The sequence below is a fragment of the Protopterus annectens genome, chromosome 3.part0 (genome assembly GCF_019279795.1).
Source record: "Protopterus annectens isolate FY-2018-M chromosome 3.part0, PAN1.0, whole genome shotgun sequence".
Classification (NCBI taxonomy): Eukaryota; Metazoa; Chordata; order Ceratodontiformes; family Protopteridae; genus Protopterus; species Protopterus annectens.
In genome coordinates this window covers 281,217,226-281,236,752 of record NC_056731.1, presented here as the reverse complement: position 1 = coordinate 281,236,752, position 19,527 = coordinate 281,217,226, and the positions used below count along the sequence as shown (strand labels likewise).

General features: G+C 41.3%; 1 protein-coding gene across 1 annotated transcript in view; it reads right to left on the bottom strand.

Annotated features, from left to right (window-relative positions):
* The window catches only part of SLC4A7 (solute carrier family 4 member 7), a 1,497,737-nt gene that overhangs the window by 103,413 nt on the left and 1,374,797 nt on the right, over positions 1-19,527 (bottom strand). The window contains exons 21-23 of the mRNA XM_044064760.1: positions 9,531-9,599; positions 9,263-9,436; positions 621-752 (exon numbers count right to left, since the gene is read on the bottom strand). Coding sequence (XP_043920695.1) covers positions 621-752; positions 9,263-9,436; positions 9,531-9,599 — 375 coding nt within the window. The remainder of the gene's footprint in view (positions 1-620; positions 753-9,262; positions 9,437-9,530; positions 9,600-19,527) is intronic.

The following is a 19,527-nucleotide window of genomic DNA, read 5'->3' as shown; positions in this document are numbered from 1 at the left end:
TTATAAATTCTTTACAACTTAAATAACCGTTATTCATGTGACTTTTTACTGTTGGGTTTTTCAGAGCCATTAAGTAGCCACTACCAATGTTATCTTAGTACAGTTACTCTGACACAAGTAAACAATCTTGTTTTCTCAACACCCTGGCATTCTAAACAGTGAAAATGTGAAAATAATGGTAGTAAACAACTGGCAAATCAGTTTTCACCCACAAAATATTTCAAATGACTTTACAAACAATGTAACTAATAAGAACAGGATTGTATGTGATGAAAAAGTCACTTTGGGGGAAATATGAGTGCAGTGCCCCAGACAACTAACTTAATAGGCGTGGAATAATGTCAATAATTCTAAGAAGACACTCAAGTTATTTGCCTCCATAAAGGTAACAACAAACACCAGAGACAGGCAGAAGGACCCTGTATAGCATTTCAGTCAGGAACAATGAATCTAACAGTACAAAAACTGCTACACAACTGTATTTCTGACACAGTGTTTATTGATAAAAACACAACATCTATGGGGAGCACAACTGAAGATCCTGACACTGGAGCAGTCATGGTGTCTAAAGATCTTCAGGGTATTAGCATTTGGTTTAGGGTTAACAAATGTAAAATTACCTCTTTCTGCTTTTTCTTTTTGTCATCTTCTTTCTTCTTCTTGCTTTCAGGCATCACGTCATCTAGCCAGCTGAGTTCCCGTTTTGTGAAACAGAAGTCCATTAGTTTACGAACAAACACCAAAGCAAGAACCTAAGTAAAATTACAACAGAAATGCAAGGTTTAGTTGGTTGCTACTATGAATGTTCCTAATCCCCGTGTACAAACTAATGTTTTTTGGGCAAACAACATCTCTGCTCAAAGATCTATACCAAACAATGCCTGTAGAGAAGATGGTTACAGAGTATCTCTGAAATTAAACCTTAGTCACTTGTACCGATCTTTCTTCTGTGCTGTACACATTTAGCAGTACTACATCTGCAGTTATTTTCTATCTAACTGCACAAAATAGAACACTGGTGTTCCTCTCATCGTAACAAAAGAAATACTACAGTGATATAACTGCAAGAAAGAGGTCAATCCTTAGTAATCTATAGGACTGACACTGTTGGCATTATGCAGACCACTCCGCAGATGAAACTTTCCCATGCTGTCTAGAACCCTCCCCTTCCCATCAAGCACCATTCATTTCTCACTCCCCAATTCTGTATAATAAAGTGCTGACCTCAGTGTAGAATCAAATATGGCAAAGGAGTGAGGACAACTCCAGAAGAGACACGTTGCAGGTAGTGGGTGGTGGAATAAAAGTGTCTTACTAAAGATGGACCTTATTCTTACAGATATGTCATTATGGCAAGTGCATAATTTTCACATCTGATAAGAAAAGGTCCATCTTAGATGACCTCTAACATAAAAGCCCCAACCTAATCCTCCTGTGTGTCCACCACCACTATTGGTGTATGCCATGCATTACAGCAGCCTAGAAGAAAGACGTGGTCCTGTAAATAATGTCCATTTTATTGTACCTTTCAGAGGTGTTCAGGAAAGACCAGGTTACCACTGAAGAAATGCCATAATATAGGCATTACAGAAAAAGGCAGAACTAATAGTTATTGCTGTACAGGAATACACTTCAACAGTTGTAGTTAAAGTTTTCCATATTTACTGTGACATAATTCAATGCAGTCAGCACACCATTTGGAATGGGGGACGTTAGAAACTTTCTTATCCCATTTCTGTTTTAACAATGTCTACAAACAGCTAGTCATATTTGCAGATGAATTTGGCTCTCTACAAATAAAATATCAGATGCCTACAGACAACCAAATAATGAAATCACAACCGGTAGAAAACATTGAAAAAAAATGCAGACAAAGACTGACTCTCATTTGATTCTTTAGTGACCTTTGGCTAGAATGTCAAGTATGTTGAAGCAGCACGATTTCTTTCTACAAAATTAAGAGGAAATGCTTGAAAGAACAGGCCTCCAAGTCAAAAATTCTTTTGGCAGAAGAGACAGTAACAAGAAAAGAGTGTTTGAGGACAGGAACTTTGGATCCATATAACTAGCAGCCTTAAAACATGGAAGAGTAAGCTTTCTAAGCATATAATAAAACTCTAGAACCAAACCAAACTAAAAACTATTAAACTGAATACAAAAAGGAAGAAAAAAAAACACGCCAAAAACTGGAATTTAGTTAGCGCTTTCGTTTACTACTTCAGCAAACTTCATCAGGTCTGATGAAGTTTGCTGAAGTAGTAAACGAAAGCGCTAACTAAATTCCAGTTTTTGGCGTGTTTTTTTTTCTTCCTTTTTGTATTCAGTTATATAATAAAACTCTCACAGATGGGTACAATCACGACAGAAGGGCTAATATAAAAAGTACTATGTAGGAAGGCTTTAGTGGCTATTTCAGAATGAAAGTTGGAAATGGCTGCTAAATGCATTTCAGTGAAACAACAGTCTGCAATCAAAAGAAAAAATTCAGACAGATAAGACAGGACTAAAGGACAGAAGCTGCAAAGCTTACTGGACGCCTAAATTGACAAGAGAAAACAATGGAAATTACATCATCCAAAAAGACAAGATTTTTAGCAATCTATAAAAAGTACAGTTGAAGATCATCTTAGCATAGTAGCTATCCTACTTCTCACTGTCGCAGTATTCCTTATGAGGGGGATATCCTGCCAAAGATAGCCAAATGTCCGGCCAGCATACCAAAGCCTTAGCTCCTTTTCAGGTGCCGTATGCTAGACATATGTCCTATGTCTAAGGTGTAATGCACATAAGCAATGTACAAGCGCCTAATCTTCAAAATATTTTTGCCGTCAGTTTGAACACTACCTTTTGAACTTGGTCTGCATATTATTTGTTGCACTGCATCAGTTACTGAGCCTTTGACAGATAAGTACCCCCAATTGGGGTCTCTCTCCCTTTTTTTTTTGTTAAATTACCTTTAACATATCATCCAAGAAGTGAAGTCAAGTGTGGGAGGCAAATTCCCCATAAAGATAGATATGAGAAGCTTCTTTTCTGTCTAGGTGCTACCTATGATCAATTATTTGACCTATTATTTGTAGAACTGCTTAGGGTCATGAAAGGGGAAGGGGAAAACTGAGTGAAAAGCAGGAGTTTGTCAGGCAGCTAGAGGTAATGTCATTAGTGTGGGATTAGAACATGTTTTAGGATATTTATGATCTGCAGCATCTGTGTAGAAGTACAATTGTTGTAAAATATTTTTTTATATTAGCACAATGAGGATTCTGACCACAAGTTTCAAGCACATTATTTGAAAACAAAAAAACACCCACTGCCAAAATGATCTTGTTTCTATTTAAACTGGAAAAAACTTTTAAATGGTACCTACATAGGGCTAATGCAATTAATTGCACAGTAAATATTAAGAAGTCCAACAGTTTGGACAAAAACATGTACAGCACCTTTGCCCTGTTATGCATACTGCATCAAATGTGAAGTGAAAGCTGAAGCTAAGTCTTTAGTATGTACATTACACATAAAAGTAATCTGCTGCAGAAAAGATAAACAGGCTAAACAAATTAAGACAATAGACTCAGACGTGATATGAATAATATAGGCTAGTGTGCGTAGGAAGGCACAAGATATCTGCCAAGAATAAGAATAAAATATCACAGGACTGACTAAAAGGTTAGATCCCAATTACATAATTTTGTTAATATACTTTGCAAGTAAAACTGTATCATAGTAGTTACATATATTGTCCACTGAAACACAGGTCATAACAATATAACCAAATATGAAAGAAAAATGACTATATACCCTGCCCAGCAGACACGCATCATCACATCCACTTTCACCTTCAAACCTGTGCCCATATCCTATATAAAACTACTCTTAAGCAAACTTAAACCTTGCTCTTCTTCAGCTGATGACTTTCCAAGTGAGTACCTAAAATAGCAGCCAACAGTATTGCCTATTCTGTCTCAATCCTTATAAACAGGTCAATTGAGGAATCCCATGCTCCCTCTTCTATGGAAAAAGTCACACATTATCCCTCAGCACAAAGGAGGAAATCCAACAGACATTAATAACTTTAGAACTATAGCAGTCCTATCTTCCCTCACCAAAATACTTCAAAAATGTATTCAAAAATAATTGCTAGATTATCTCCTCCAGGATCAACTCCTATCTCCTACACAACATGGCTTCCATCCTTCCCACAGTACTAGCACTCCCCTTCTAACCTATACAGATACTGTCAATAAAACTAGAGATAATGGCAAGCTAGTCTCTTCCTTATTTCTAGACTTGTCCAAAGCCCTACACACAGTTTGTAACAGCAAACTTCAAATGTCCTCACTAGGACTCTCTCTCTCTCAGCCCACACTTCTGTGGTTCAAAAACAAATATATTAACAAATAGTTATCGGTCAGTAAAATGGCACTCCATGTTCTGTCCTTACCTCCCCAATTACCACTGGTGTACTACAAGAATCTATCCTTGATCCTTCCTCTTTAACATTTTCAAAATGCATCCTTGTAGTGGAATACACTGCAGTGTAAAGTCCATACAGAGACTGGGTAAAAATAACACAAATTTATTGTTGATCCACAATAAAAACACGCAAAAAGGTCAAGTGCTTTCGTCCCGCTAATCAGAACTTCTTCAGAACCATTTAAAATCACTTGTCACATGTTTAAATAATCATTTTAAAATTAATTATTCAATCAAAACATTCCAATACATAACCAGGAACTATAAATAACCTGAAGTTTGTCTGTCACCCAATTTAAACATTATAATTTAACCTAAAACTTTCCATGTTTGGAACCCTAATTCAAGTCCATAGCCTTGAATTTCAAAACAGGCATAACTGAACTATGATCGTTGATACCAGGTAAAACAGTGGCATTTCTTCTCAGCTGCCAATATAATTCTTTTCTTCCTAGTTTGTTTTCCCAAATACCTCCCTGAATATCTTTCTCTCCTATTTCCAAAATACCAAAATTAAACCTTTTACATGAGGGACTATTCTTTAAATGTCTAGATAAAGCATTATTCTCACAACCTTGTGCCACAGCGTATAAATGTTTGTAGATACGCTTCCTAAAGGTCCTTTCTGTTTTCCCCACATAAAAATATTGGCATTCTCTATCATTTTCACAAACACCCTCTATATATCCTCACAACAGGCCTCCATAATACAGTACGCAGATGATTTTACTCATTTGCACATCTGACAACATGGTACACCTCCAAAACAACTACTCGGGAAGCTTTAAAAGTCACTGAAACATGGCTTTGTAACTCACAACTCATGCTCTACTCAAAAAAAGGACCAAACTACTACTTTTTCCCACAAATCCCTCTCTCATAAAATAAATAAAAAAAAAATTAAAGTCCTCTCTCTTGAGAATACAGCCACTGAAGTCATTTCTCATAGCAAACTATTAGGGGTGATAGCAGATGATAATCTTACATTCTATCTGCATATACAAAATTTAAGAAAACAATGACTACCTGAGACAGGAGCATCTGAACACTGAACTTTCACACATCCTTTGGTAAATCTGACACAGCAGCCAAGCATGCAGCAAATGACAACTCATGTCACCACCACTCCAGACACAGCATCTGCTGCATTGTAAGAGCACTTTAAAGACTAAAGGCTTATAGTTTCAGCAGTTTTAGATAAATGCAACACTATCAGAGAAAGAAAATCGTAATGCTAAATGATGAATAAGCAAGGAAATGGAATAAAAACGAGAAACAAAATGTAAGGAAATAAAACCATTATGCAGCAGGGATCTACTTTGGCCCAAGAGGAGCGAGCAACAATGAAACAAAGAGAATGTGGTAGAAAATTGGTGTGTGTGTATGTTATGTATATACTCAACTGTATACACATATACAATGGATATAAAAAGTGTACACCCCCCCCCTGTTAAAATGCCAGTTTTTTGTGATATAAAAAAAAATGAGACCACAATAAATAATTTCAAAATGTTTCCCACCTTTAATGTGACCTATAACCTGTACAATTCAATTGTAAAACAAACAAATCTGATAGGGGAAAAATATAAAAAATAAAAAACGTACAATACGCTGGTTGCATAAGTGTGCACATCCTTAAACTAATCTTTTGTTGTGTGTGCATACCCTTAAACTAATACTTTGTTGAAGCACCAAACTTCTTGGGTAGGAATCTATCAGCATGGCACATCCTGACTTGGCAATATTTGCCCACTCTTCCATGCAAAAGTGCTCCAAATTTGTCAGATTGTGAGGCCATCTCTTGTGTACAGCCCTCTTCAGGTTACCCCACAGATTTTTTATTGGACTTAGGTCTGGGCTCTGTCTGGGCCATTCCAAAACTTGAATTATTCTTCTGGTGAAGCCAATCTTTTGTTGATTTGGATGTATGCTTGGGGTCATTGTCATGTTGAAAGGTGAAATTCCACTTCATCTTCAGCTTTCTAGCAGACGTCTGAAGGTTTTGGGCCAAAAGTGACTGGCATTTGGAACTGCTCATAATTCCCTCCACCTTGGCTAAAGCCCCAATTCCAGCTGAAGAAAAGCAACCCCAAAGCATGATACTGCCACCATCATGCTTCACTGTGGGGATGGTGTTCTTTTGGTGATGCGAACTATTGTTTATGCGCCAAATATACCTTTTGGAATTGTGGTCAAAAAGTTCAACTTTTGTCTCATCAGAGTATAACACATTTTCCCACATGCTTTTGCGAGACTTGATGTACTGTTTTGCAAGCCGCGGTGGTGCAGCGGTAGAGTTGTCGCCTCACAGTAAGAGGTTCTCCCGTTCGATTCTCGGCTGGAGTGCCTTCTGTGTGGAGTCTGCATGTCCTCCCCGTGATTGAGTGGGGTTCGAAAGACATGCGTGAATGGGCATGCCTTCATTGAAGGTTGGGCGTCGAGCTGGCACCTCGGCACCGTAAAAATCTACTGCCAATCATTAGCGGACCGGAGTTCCACTGTGGCGACCCCTAACTGGGAAAAGCCGAAAGAAGAAGAAGAAGATGTACTGTTTTGCAAATTTTAGCCGGGCTTGGATGTTTTTCTGTGTAAGAAAAGGCTTCCATCTTGCAAACGTACCCCATAGTCCAGACATATGGAAAATACAGGAGACTGTTGTCACATGTAGTTCACAACCAGTACTTTTAGAAATTCCTGCAGCTCCTTCAATGTTGTTGTAGGTCTCTTGGCAGCCTCCCTGACCAGTTTTTGTCTTGTCTTTTCATCAGTTTTGTAGGGACGTCCAGTTCTTTGCAACATCATTGTTGTCCCATATTTTCTCCACTTTTGATGACTGTCTTCACTGTGCTCCATGGTATATCCAATGCTGTGGAAACTTTTTGTACCCTTCTCCTGACAGATACCTTTCAACAATGAGATCCCTTTGATGCTCTGTAAGCTCTCTGCGAACCATGGCTTTTGCTGTAGCAGGCAACTGAGTAAATGTCAGGAAAATCCTACTAGGACAGCTGAACTTTATTTAGGGTTAATCAGGGTCTCTTTAATTAATGGCAGGTGTGTACCCAAGAAGACTGAATGCTGTAATTAAATCAAAAGGTGCTTCAACAAAGTATTAGTTTAAGGGAGTGCAGACACAACAAAGTATTAGTTTGGGGGTGTGCACACTTATGCAACCAGCAAAATAAAATACACCACCAAAAAAAAAAAAAAAAAAAAAAAAAACAAAACAGGGCATTTAAGTGGAGGCTAGGTATTCAGCACAGCAAAAAGGCGTTCAGACCAACTAAAAATAATGACATTCGAACTGGTGGCAAAGAAGTTCTGGGTAACTGCATCCACACATCCCTTTTATGCTCTATGTTCTGTGAAGGGAAGCAAAGGTGTGATGTACGGTGCATACAAGATCATTAGGCTTTGGTATATGGGCCAAGAGTCAGGCTGTCCTGGACAGGAGATCCCTTCCATTAAGAATACTGCAACAGTGATAAAGAAGGACATCACTAATTACAGTTAACAAATGCAAAACAATAATGTTTGATTGTCAAAGTAAATTCAGCAAATCTCAGTGTCTTCTCATCCTTACAGGTTACATATACTAATTCTGATTCTCAGGCATCGCTAACTCACATTTGGTATGCATACACTATTATTCACATTTTCTGTCTTGCAGTTCCATGGATCACAACTGAAATCATATATTCAAAAGGAACCAGATATAAAAGTACAAACCTTGTTCTGTCTTCACTCAGCTGGCCCATTCATTCTGGCAGACTGGATGCCAGGTATTCCCAAGGCTAGGCAAGATCCTACAAACTTATCAATTCCTGCCTAGAAAACTCTCTGTCCTTCATTTTCCAGGGAGAGTTGGGTGATAGGGAGTCAGACCTCACCCTCTCCCTTTGGAAGTAGCCCCTTGGCGGCTCCTCCAAACCCACAACTGCTACCTCTTGAGGGGAAGCATGACTGTATGCTAGTTTTCCCTCTCCTACTTACCATGAATGCACTATAGTATCATGAGTTCAGAACTCCAAAGAGTTAACACCTATTACTCCCACTAGGTGTCACCTGTGTGGCAAGTCACAGCAACATTCTTTACCCCAGGAGCTACTAGGAGAGCATCTCACTCCCCTTGTACCCAGCTAGCTCCTACAGCCACCTCAGCTACTAGTTAAACTCGAGCTGCCTGTAACATACTCAGGGTTTTATTCCTTTACACCATGAGGTAGCTCAAAGTACAAATTGTTGATCTGTTGATGAAGTATTCTCACCAGGCTCATAATGGAAACCATTTTTCAATTATTTCTGCACAACAATGTGCTGAGATGTACCAAAAACACTGTCCATTTTGGCAAGGTAATTTTTTCTGAATACTCTCTGAGGTCAGCAGTAGGAATTAATGCAGTACATCAGCACAATAATTTTAATAAAATTTCCACAAACTTTAGGAGTTTTAATTTAAAATTTACTACCCTTGGACCTCAGCATAAAGGTTCTCTTGCCAAGGTGATGGGGGTAAAAAAGTTCTAATTTTTAAACTGAAATTTTTGGTCCATTAAATATTTTAATCAGTTGCTGTAGTTGTAGTTACACACTACCACAAATACAGTACAGATATGCTGGTGTAAACTCTGATGTACCATTTTTATTGCATACAGAAAAATAGAATGGCAAGCTACAGATATTAATGGGGTCAAGTGCTCGGCAAAGTTTATTACAGTTTTGAAATAACATCAGAAAAAAAATGCAGCACAGTGACAATTTATTCTTGTGTATACAAAAACAAACTTACCATCATAGGAAACACAACTGCTGCAGATGAGACTTTAATTGCCCACAGAAGTACCAGACAGGTAAGCTGTATAACAGTAAAGACATGTACCTTCCAAAGTGGCACATAGCGTAAATAGATTAGGTCAGGCTGATGCTTAGCAGGCATACCAAACAATTTTATACGGTCAAAAAACTGCAAGACAGAAAAATTAAGATGTGATACAGCAATACATGGTAGTTGTACGTCAATTAATAACGGTCTTCTATGTGCAAAAAAGGACAGTTACCTGAATGCCTTTCAGTGAGGAAGCACCCATGTAAAGAAAAACTCCATAGAGTACTGGCATAGGAATAAACTGCAATGTGAAAAACAGCACACAACTGTTAGTGTCAATCTCAGAAGTGAAATACTGTCTTTAATTATCTGATTATTGACCACAAAGTCCACTCCTATTGCTGGCTAACTGTAGGTACGGTATATTGCTCCCTCAGAAGGTGCAGTACATTTGCCCCATCAAAATTCAAAAAAATGTCAGTAAAACATGCATCATATTTATTTATTTATTTTTAGCATATATATCTGTTAATCTCTAAAAGATATTATAAAGAAAAAAATAATTAAAAAGAATCATACTCATATTACAGTTGGTTAAGGACAGAGGGAACCCAGTAGATGTTGCTTACTTTGAGTTTATCAATGCTTTTGACTGTTTGGTAGAAAGAAAGCTGACTGAGCATGGAGAGCTGACACCAGTTCTGGTAGCAGAGACCAAGAACTGTTTTAAAGGAGAGGATAAAGAAGCTGGTAGTTGAAAATGTAGTGTTGTGTGACATGAAGGTGACAAGTGGAGTGTCATAGCATTCACTAGTGGGTGTAGTGTTTGACAGGATGTAAATCAAACAAAATCCGTTTGCAAATGACACTTAGGAAGAGCAATAACTGGAAGCAGAAAGTAGGCAGGAGGCTTCATGAGGTCCAGACATATCTGCAGCCTAATTACAGGGATGAAAAAGTACAGTTTTGTACCTACCATATATGTAGATGTTCGAGTGCTAATACAGCTGCAGTCATAACAGATGGGTTCTCCTGCCGTCAGGTGGGTCCTCAGTCGGCCGAATTCCAAAGTCTAGGTCCGGCGTCGGTTGTCGCCGCTTCTTCCCTGATGTCAGTGCGACAGGGGTATAAAAGAACCAGCCGACGCCATTTTCTTCAGTCTTTCTTGCCCCAGATGTCAGGTGCCCCCAGAAGGAAGGCAATACATAAAATAATGTAATAATGCAATGCAATATAATCAAAAAGCAGTAGTTGCAAGCAAATACACCATAAAAGAATACCCCTAGAGGGGAAGGTGGGAGGGAAACCTGGACTGCAGCTGTATTAGCACTCGAACATCTACATTTATGGTAGGTACAAAACTGTACTATGTTCATCGTGCATACAGCTGCAGTGATAACAGATGGGTAGAATCCCAAAGCTAAGAAAGGGGTGGTAGGCACTAGGTGGAGCTAGGAGGAGCCAAAATGCCCTGCAAGACTGCAGTGGCAAAGCCTGCTCTAGACTGAGTATAATGGTAGGTTGTAGTGCTTAGAGAAGGTATGCACAGAACTCCAAGTGGCTGCTTCTAAAATATCCTTGGTAGGAACTCCTCTGAGGAAGGCTGCAGAGGTGGCTGTGGCCCTGGTGGAATGAGTTCTAATGCCTGTAGGTACAGTTTTGCCATGAAAGGAATTGCAAAAGCATATGCAGTGGGCTATCAATTTTGAGATTGTCTGTTTGGATATTGACTTTCCTTGAGCTCCTACCGCATAGGCCACAAAAAGCTGTTCTGATTTTCTGAAAGGCTTTGTTCTGTCCAAATAATAACGCAGTTGTCTGTGGATGTCCAAGGAATACAGTAATCTCTCCCCTTTGTTTTGAGGATTAGGATAAAAAGTAGGTAAATGTATGGCCTGATTTAAAGCTACCCTGGATACCACTTTAGGCATAAAGGACGGGTTGGTACGTAATGAAACTCTGTCCTGATGGAAGATGATGAAAGGCTGGGCAGCCATAAGAGCCTGTAGTTCTGAAACTCTACGAGCTGAAGTGATAGCCAGAAGGAAAGCTGTTTTCCAGGACAAATAGTGTATATCTGATGAGGCAGCTGGTTCAAAAGGGGGCAAAGTCAGTTTTTTCAGAATGAAATTAAGATCCCAAGCAGGTATTGGTTGTTTTCTTGGAGGTCTTAAATTCTTAGCCCCTCTGAGGAACTGTCTTAATAGAGGGTGAGAGAATAAAGGTGGATCAGTGTTGTATTCTGCAGAAATAGCTGAGGCATGGATTTTGATGGAGGAGAACGAAAGTCCACTGCTTAGCAGCTCGGCCAAATATTGTAGTATTTGAGGCAAATTCAGTTTTCCAGGGCACTGGCCCTTTTTCTCATTCCAAACACAAAAACGTTTCCATTTTGCAGAGTAAGCTTTTCTAGTTGATGGCCTTCTGGCCTCCAAAATGACATCCTGCACCTCCTTGGAGAGCAGGGCCTGCTGTGATGCTAAGGAATCTTCCATGCGGCTAGATTGTCTTCAGTGAAGAGTTTTGAAGCTGTGCTGAGTCAGAAGAAGAGGGATTAGAGGCAGGGTCCATGGTGGGGAATGCGTCAGGCTCCTTAGTACTGGGTACCAGTGTTGCCTTGGCCAGTCCGGAGCAATGAGGATCATCTTTGGTCTGTCTGCTCTGGTCTTCAATAGGACTTTGGGCAGCAGAGGAAGAGGTGGGAAGGCATAAACCGTCATTGATGTCCAACTGAAAGAGAGAGCGTCCACTCTCCAGGCCTTTGGATGGAAGATCCTTGAGCAGAATTTTGTCAATTGATGATTTTTGTGGGAGGCAAAGAGATCTATGTCTGGCCTTCCCCATTCTTGGATTATTTCTGTAAAAACTTTTGGATGCAACTTCCATTCGTGTGGATCTGTCATGTTCCTGCTTAGGTTGTCTGCCAGCGTGTTTTCCTTGCCTGGCAAGTACTGTGCTTGTAGTTCCATTTGTAAGTCCATGGTCATGTTCCAAAGTGACATGGCCAGCCTGCATAGGGGATAAGAATGTGTTCCTCCCTGCTTGTTTATGTACCACATAACAGTGGTGTTGTCTGTTCTTATCAATAGCTGACCTGGTTGTAGAAGGTCCTTGAAGGCTGTAATAGCATTTATCACTGCTAGCATTTCTTTTTGATTGATGTGAAGGTGCTTTTCTTTTTGGGTCCATTTGCCCTGAATGCACCGGTCTGTCATGTGCGCCCCCCAGGCGTAGTCCGAGGCGTCTGTTGTGATGACTTGATCTGCTTGAGGCCTGCTGAATGGAAGACCTGTGTTTGTTTGGCATGCTTGAGCCCACCACAGAAATTCATTTTGCAGACATGGAATTAGTGGTATCATTGTTTCCAAACTGTGGCTGTGTTGAGACCATATGTTTTTTAGGTACCATTGTAGTTTTCTCATATGCAGCTTTGCACATGGGATTAGTAAGATGCAAGATGCCATGAATCCCACAGCCTGCTGGATTTTCCTTGCAGTCAGCCTGGTGCAATTTGCCAGTGTTCTGAAATATTGAATTAGTTGCCCCTGCTTCTCTGGCATGAGGTAGGCCATCTGGGTGTTTGTGTCCAAATTGGCACCCAGGAAAATTATCTTCCGAGAGGGTATTAGTCTTGATTTCTCTTTGTTGACTGTGTGCCCTAGAGAGTTTAATAACATTATTACATAAGCCAGATGTTTCAGAAGAATGTGCTTGCTGTCCGCTTGGATCAGGCAGTCGTCCAAATAAGGGTATATTTGTATCCCTTGAAGTCTGCAGTAGGCAATTACTGATGCCAGGCATTTCGTGAATACTCTGGGCGCAGTAGATAAACCAAAGGGCAATGCAGAGAATTGATAATGTGTTGAACCTGCAAGAAATCTGAGGTATCTTCTGCAATTTTGTCTGATTGGGACATGCAGGTATGCCTCCTTGAGGTCCAATGTTACCAGCCAAGACTCCTTGCCCAGCATGGGAAGAAGTTGCTGTAGAGTGAGAATCTTGAATTTTGGTACGAGTAGGAATGTGTTTAGGATGGAAAGATCCAAAATAGGTCTCCAATCTTTGCCCTTCCTTGGCACCAGAAATGGAATAAATGGAATAAAATCCATGGAATAAAATCCTTGACCTTGTTCATGCGTAGGTACCTCTTGGATTGCTTTCATGTTTATAAGATCTGAAATTTGCTTTTGTGCCTCTGCCCTTTGATTGTGTGGCAGGTTTGGCATGCCTTTCATTTTTGGAAGGGTATGAAAATGGAATTTGTAGCCTCTGTTTATAATGTTCAGGATCCATTTGTCCTTTGTGACAATATGCCAATTTTTTGAGAATAGTGCCAGCTTTCCTCCTAAGGGAGCTGCCATTTGAGACCTGGTTGGCATGCAAAGGGGAAAGTCATTGGTTTTGCTTTCTGAAAGATTGCGAGTTGTCCTCACCACCTCTTTGTGTAGGAGCTTGCCATTGTCTGCCTCTGTACGAGCCTTGTGTTTGTCCTCTGCCCCTCGGGCGCCTGTATCTGCCTCTTTGGGGTCTGTCTGTGGCAGGAAAGGACCAGTTTTTGGAAGGCCAATTTCTACTAAAACGTGGGGGTTGAACCTGCAGAAATTCTTTCACAGTTTGCATTGATTTAGCCTTTTCCTCCATTTTCCGTAATACTTTCTCAGCATTTGCCCCAAATAGTACATCCTTTTGAAGAGGGGCATCTAGTAATTTAGCTTTGACATGATCAGGCAAGGCTTGTTCCTTGAGCCAGGCATGCCTACGATGACTGAGCCTGTAACAGCAGCTCTACATGAGGCCTCTAGAGCATCAAAACCACATTGTAAGGTATGTTTACCCACTTGTTCTGCACTATTCATCAAATCCTGCAACTCCTTCATGTCTGGTTGTTCAGGTTGTGACATTTTACTTTTCAATTGAGATAACAGAAACTGTTGGTATTTTAGCATATGAAACTGACAGTTTAAGGCCCTCATGGATAAGGTAGCCAAGGTATATACCTTTTTTCCCCACCTTTCTAAGGACCTGGAATCTCTCTCGGAAGGCAATGGGTTTTTGGCAATGGAGGCCTTAACTCTCTTGGGCCCCTGTGAGATGGTTTCTAGGTCAGCAGCATGGCTTTTCTATAGAAATTGGTGTGAGTCAGGAACCCTGTAGTACCTGTCAGGCTTAACTGGAGCTGGAGGGAGAGAGTCCAGGTTAAGGCAGGCCTCCGAGTAAACATCATCTAGGATGTCCAGGACAGGAGGTATAGCCAGAGGCCTGTGCTGGGGTAACAAAAGAAATTCCCTGAGCCTTTTCTTGGAATCTGAATAATCCTGGCCTTCCCAGTGGAAGTGTTCCCTTAAGGTATGCAGAGTTTCACCAAATGAGTAATCCTCAGGGGGGGATACAGAAGGAATAGATTCCTCTGCATCAGAGTCTTCAAAAGGAGAGTAAGACTGTTCCTGATAATCAGAGTGCTCTGAAATAATGGAGCCCTGATCAGAAGAGGGAGGATCTTCCTCCACTCTGGGTCTTTTGTCCGGAGGTGGCTGAGAACCTCTTATTAGAGTAATTAAATCCTCAGCCATTTTAAGCATCTGTCTCTTAAGCATGGGGCCTGGAGATGGGCCCTGTGTAGCTGGTCTCTTAGGGTGCATGGTAGCTTTAGACTTGGTGAAAGCCTTGATGGAGAAAGAAGAGGAAGGTCTGAAGACACATTGAGTGGAGGTGGACCTGTCCACATTCTGTGTTTCAATGCCAAGCATGGCTTCGGTATCTGTAGTCAGGGTGTGGGCCAAGGAGCCTGCGACCTCGGGTACAGGAGACACCGCCAAAGATGTGTCGTCGGTAATCAGGGGCTGCGTAGGTGCCTCGCTGAGAACCGGACCACGTGTAGTCGGCTTTGGCGTGGTGTCGGTAGAGGCCGCGGACCTCGAGTGTCGGTCCTTGTCTTTGCATTTTTTAGACAAAACCGGAGTCAGAGTATCCGACGACATAGTATAGTTAAATGCTTTCCCAAAATAATGCTGGGCGAACTCTGCCCGAAGCTTAATAGTGCGTTTGTTGAATGTAGCACAAAAGCGACAGACCGAGACGTCGTGGTCTGGGCCTAAACAAGGTATACAGAGGGAATGGAAATCCTTATGCGGTATTTGCTTCCCACAAGAAATACAATTATTAACTTTGCCTGACATCGGTCTGAGGCAAGAAAAAGTTTCCCCAACGGGGTACTTAACTTTGAAGATGACTTCGGTTCCAAAATTTTTTGTAATCTCAGGAGCTGGCCGACTGGCACTTGCGAACTGCTTCTGCTTCGGGCACCGCGCGGCAAAAAAGACTGAAGAAAATGGCGTTGGCTGGTTCTTTTATACCCCTGTCACACTGACGTCAGGGAAGAAGCGACGACAACCGACGCCGGACCTAGACTTTGGAATTCGGCCGACCGAGGACCCGCCTGACGGCAGGAGAACCCATCTGTTATGACTGCAGCTGTATGCACGATGAACATCTGAGATTCAGCTCCAGAAAGTGCAAGGTTACGTCCACTATGGAGCAGAGAACAGGGTAATGACTGACTTCTTGTGGGCCACAAAGCAAAATAAAGGAAGGAGGAGGAGTATCTCTGAGTATCAATTATGCCTACAAAGAAATTATAGTTGTGTGAGTAATTCACCATAACATTAGATGTCTATGTAGGAGATCACTGCTGCAGGCTAATTCCATATAAAAGGAAACTGTATAAGATGAACATGTACCCTTCCGTTCCGATTTCCAAAATTTTCACTGATGTTCCCTCGCAAACCCTGCCTCCTCTTCTGCCCCAGAGGAAAGTCCAATGTGTGGATTAAAAGAAGAATCCAATATCAGCATTATTCACTACTTTGGTGGAAAAAGGATGTGAAAGTGTGCCTATGCAGAGGCACCTCTGGATACTGATATTCTGCCTGTAAAATCTAGGACGGACAAACAACAATTTTCTGTGTCTTCATTATGCTACACTAGGGCAGTAATGAGAAGGACCTTGCTACACACAAAAAGGTTGAAACTCCTCACAGTGGAACATGAGACCCTAGTTCCTGGCATCTATACTGACAGTGAGCTCAGATGGCAAAAACCTGTACTATAGCCGAGATCTCCAACTGGAACACTTACAGTAACAATGAATTATACACAGCAATGCTTTATGCTCATCATAATGATTAACTTTAAACTGCATTTCTTTATCCACAGGAAGGCTATCAGAACAGTACTCTGGAACTCCCCTCTAGAAGAAAGCTACATCCAACCTTGCAGAATGCAAGAAGTAAAACATGCTCTGCTCTTGACTTGGGTATCAACTTTGTAACGTTGGAAAAATATATGTACAGACATTTGAATTGCTGTTTCACAAATAACCTGTAATACATTCCAGAAGAAGGCAGCTGTGGTGGTCTGCTGCCCTAGTGGACTGTGCATTGACTGCAATCTCAACTGTTTCTTGCTGAAGTCATAAAAGAATGTGAAATAGTCAATCAATTGGAAAGGGTCTGCTTGTAGACAAGTCTGTCCACTTTACAGAGCATAATGGAGACAAAGAACTGGTTCATTTGCCTAATGTCCTTGTGAGTGGCAATGTACTATTGGAACTGTATGTGAACATCCAACAGATGTGGGATCCCTCCCCACTGGTGAGGATTAGGGAAAAGGATAGACAGAGGGAAGGCCTGTTTGATGGCCAGTTCCTAGATCCCTTTTAGCATAAAGGAAAGGTTAGTTCTAAGGTTTACTCTTCCCTTTTGAAAAGCCACGCAAGGCTCTTTGTACACAGAAGCTTACAACACTACTAAGAAGAGTCATCCAGCTCGAGTTTTAGTGCTACAGACACACTGGGCTCAAACTACGCCATGTCAGACTTTCAATAACAGGGGGTAACAACTACCTCAGAGGCTTAAGGTGCAATAACCCTTCAAAAGGTGTTTGACCAAATGGTGGCCATGGCACAGAATCCATGGGGAGACATGCTGTGGTAACCAAAAGATGGATCTTGATGGAGGGGTGAGGCCACCCTCTCACCAAAACATTTGATAAATACTGCAGAAACTACGGTTCTGTGCACTCACTTGCTGCAAGGTCTTTGGATAACTACCACAGTGACAATCTTTTCCTCTTAGCTAAATACGATCTTCTAGTGTTCGGCCTTCTCTACCCTCCTACAAGGTAATAAAGACTTTCACTAAAAGATTGTCATTAAATGGTTTCAGGCTGTAGTGATCCACACAGCCAGTCTTAGTGTCCTGAGATCTGCAAAAAAAGAGTTTCTCTGTTCAGCACTAGTAGATAGCAGTGCTGTGGGAGTACACAATGCCTTTTTCAGCTATTTTAACTAGAAGAGAGGGAACCATAATTGTCTGGGCCACACTGGAGCCATCAGAAAATCTCTGTTCTCATCAGACTATAAGTTCTGTATACTGCTAGCAATACGGGGTAGGGGTAGGACAGCAAAGAAAAGATCCCTGTGTCAAGGTATTCTGAAGGTGTTTACCTCCAAGATATTTCTGCAAAGGAAGTGGAGAAAATCATCTGCAGCTTATGATTTTCATTTGAGATGAGCACACACATTTGGAGCAGACATCAACCGTGTGTATCTTATCTGAAAAACTCTAGGTTTCATTTTCACAAGTAGCAGCTGATGCTGGACCTATATAATTCATGTGCAATCATGTTTTTCGGCTGACATAATGCAACAGGCTTGAGGATGTAGGCCTAGCTGGACTGCCAGTTCCAATATCCAAGTTAACTTACAGAGTTCTAAATGCTTCACTCTCCCCTCCAGGCTTGTTTATACACATTATTACATTACCATGGTGCTGTCTGTGATTACAATTAGGACAACTGACATTAGCTCCAACCTGAAGGATTTCTGGACAAATAAGATCCCATTATCAACACTGATGTGCTTGCTCAGTGTGGCCCTTTTCCATTCCATGCACCTTCAGCTTTGCCAAGGACACTTTCCATGTAAGGAATGATGAATCCAATACAGTGTGTTCCACTTAAAGCAAAATCACAGGTCTACTCAAGATGAACTGCCCACCAGGTGAACTGTTGTTTGACGGCTGGAAGGAGTGGGACTATCAAACAAAAGAGATGACAATGCTGTTGCCAGAGGTTCCTGAAATACTAATGGATCTTCCTCCTGTGCAGCCTGGCTAAAGGCATCATCAAGACTGATGCAGATATATGACCCAAGACCCTGAGCATCTCTTAGCTATCTGGGATTTCTAGGCCAAGTCCACAAACAGGAGCCTTAGCTGGGGTGCTCTTTCCTTGGGTAGGCAAGGATGCCCCCATCCTGTGTCCCACAGGGTTCCCAGGATGAGTGTCAATCTCTCAGGAAACCGGTTTTAATCCAGGAGGTTCAAAGTAAACCCCAACTTGGTCAAGCAATCCACAGTTATAGACAAGAGATGGCCATCCACTTCAAAAAAGAGACTAAAGGTGGTCATCTAGGTAAGGGTAAATGTTGACTCCTTATGTTCTCAGAAATGAAAACTAGAATCAGGGACTTGCAGAACAGCTGTGGCTCTGTTGACATGCCAAACAAGAACAAGGTGAACCAGAAATGCCCATCACCCATCTTGAATCTCCGGACCTATCTGTGGTCCTTGTAAACAATAATATGTAGAAAGCCACCCTTTAAAATCCAGGATGACTAAGAAGGCTCTCAATTGCAATAATAAGAGATGGTCCTGCAAGAAATTTGTTCAGAAAGGACAGTCCTAGAATGGGCCTCCACTGTAGATCACTACTGGGAACCAGGGAAAAAGTATGCAACAAAATTTCTGTGCCTCCTCCACCTGAGGGGCCTTCACCACAGCACCTCAGGCAATAAACTGCACTTTGAACCTCTGCAGCACTGCCCAAATCAGTTTTAAAGGGAGCAGCAGCAGCAATTTCAGAACTTGTCCTAAAGGATGGGGGATGCCCCTAAAGGATAGCATCTACTTCAATTCTAAACCTGAAGACAGTGAAAATATCCTCTAACCTACCTGTTGAATGTCAGGCTGAATCAACTGTCCTTGAAGCAAGTCAGCCTGCCCCATAAGGGATGGAAGAACAGAGCATGAAATGGCAGGTGTTAGGGGCATAGTCAGTACTGTTGATGGTGCTTGATTATGTGTGTGTGTGTGGGGGGGGGGTCCAAACTTCCACCTGCCTTGTTACTTTCCTTCACCTCTGCTCCTCTCTCTGTTCCGTTTCATTTATTT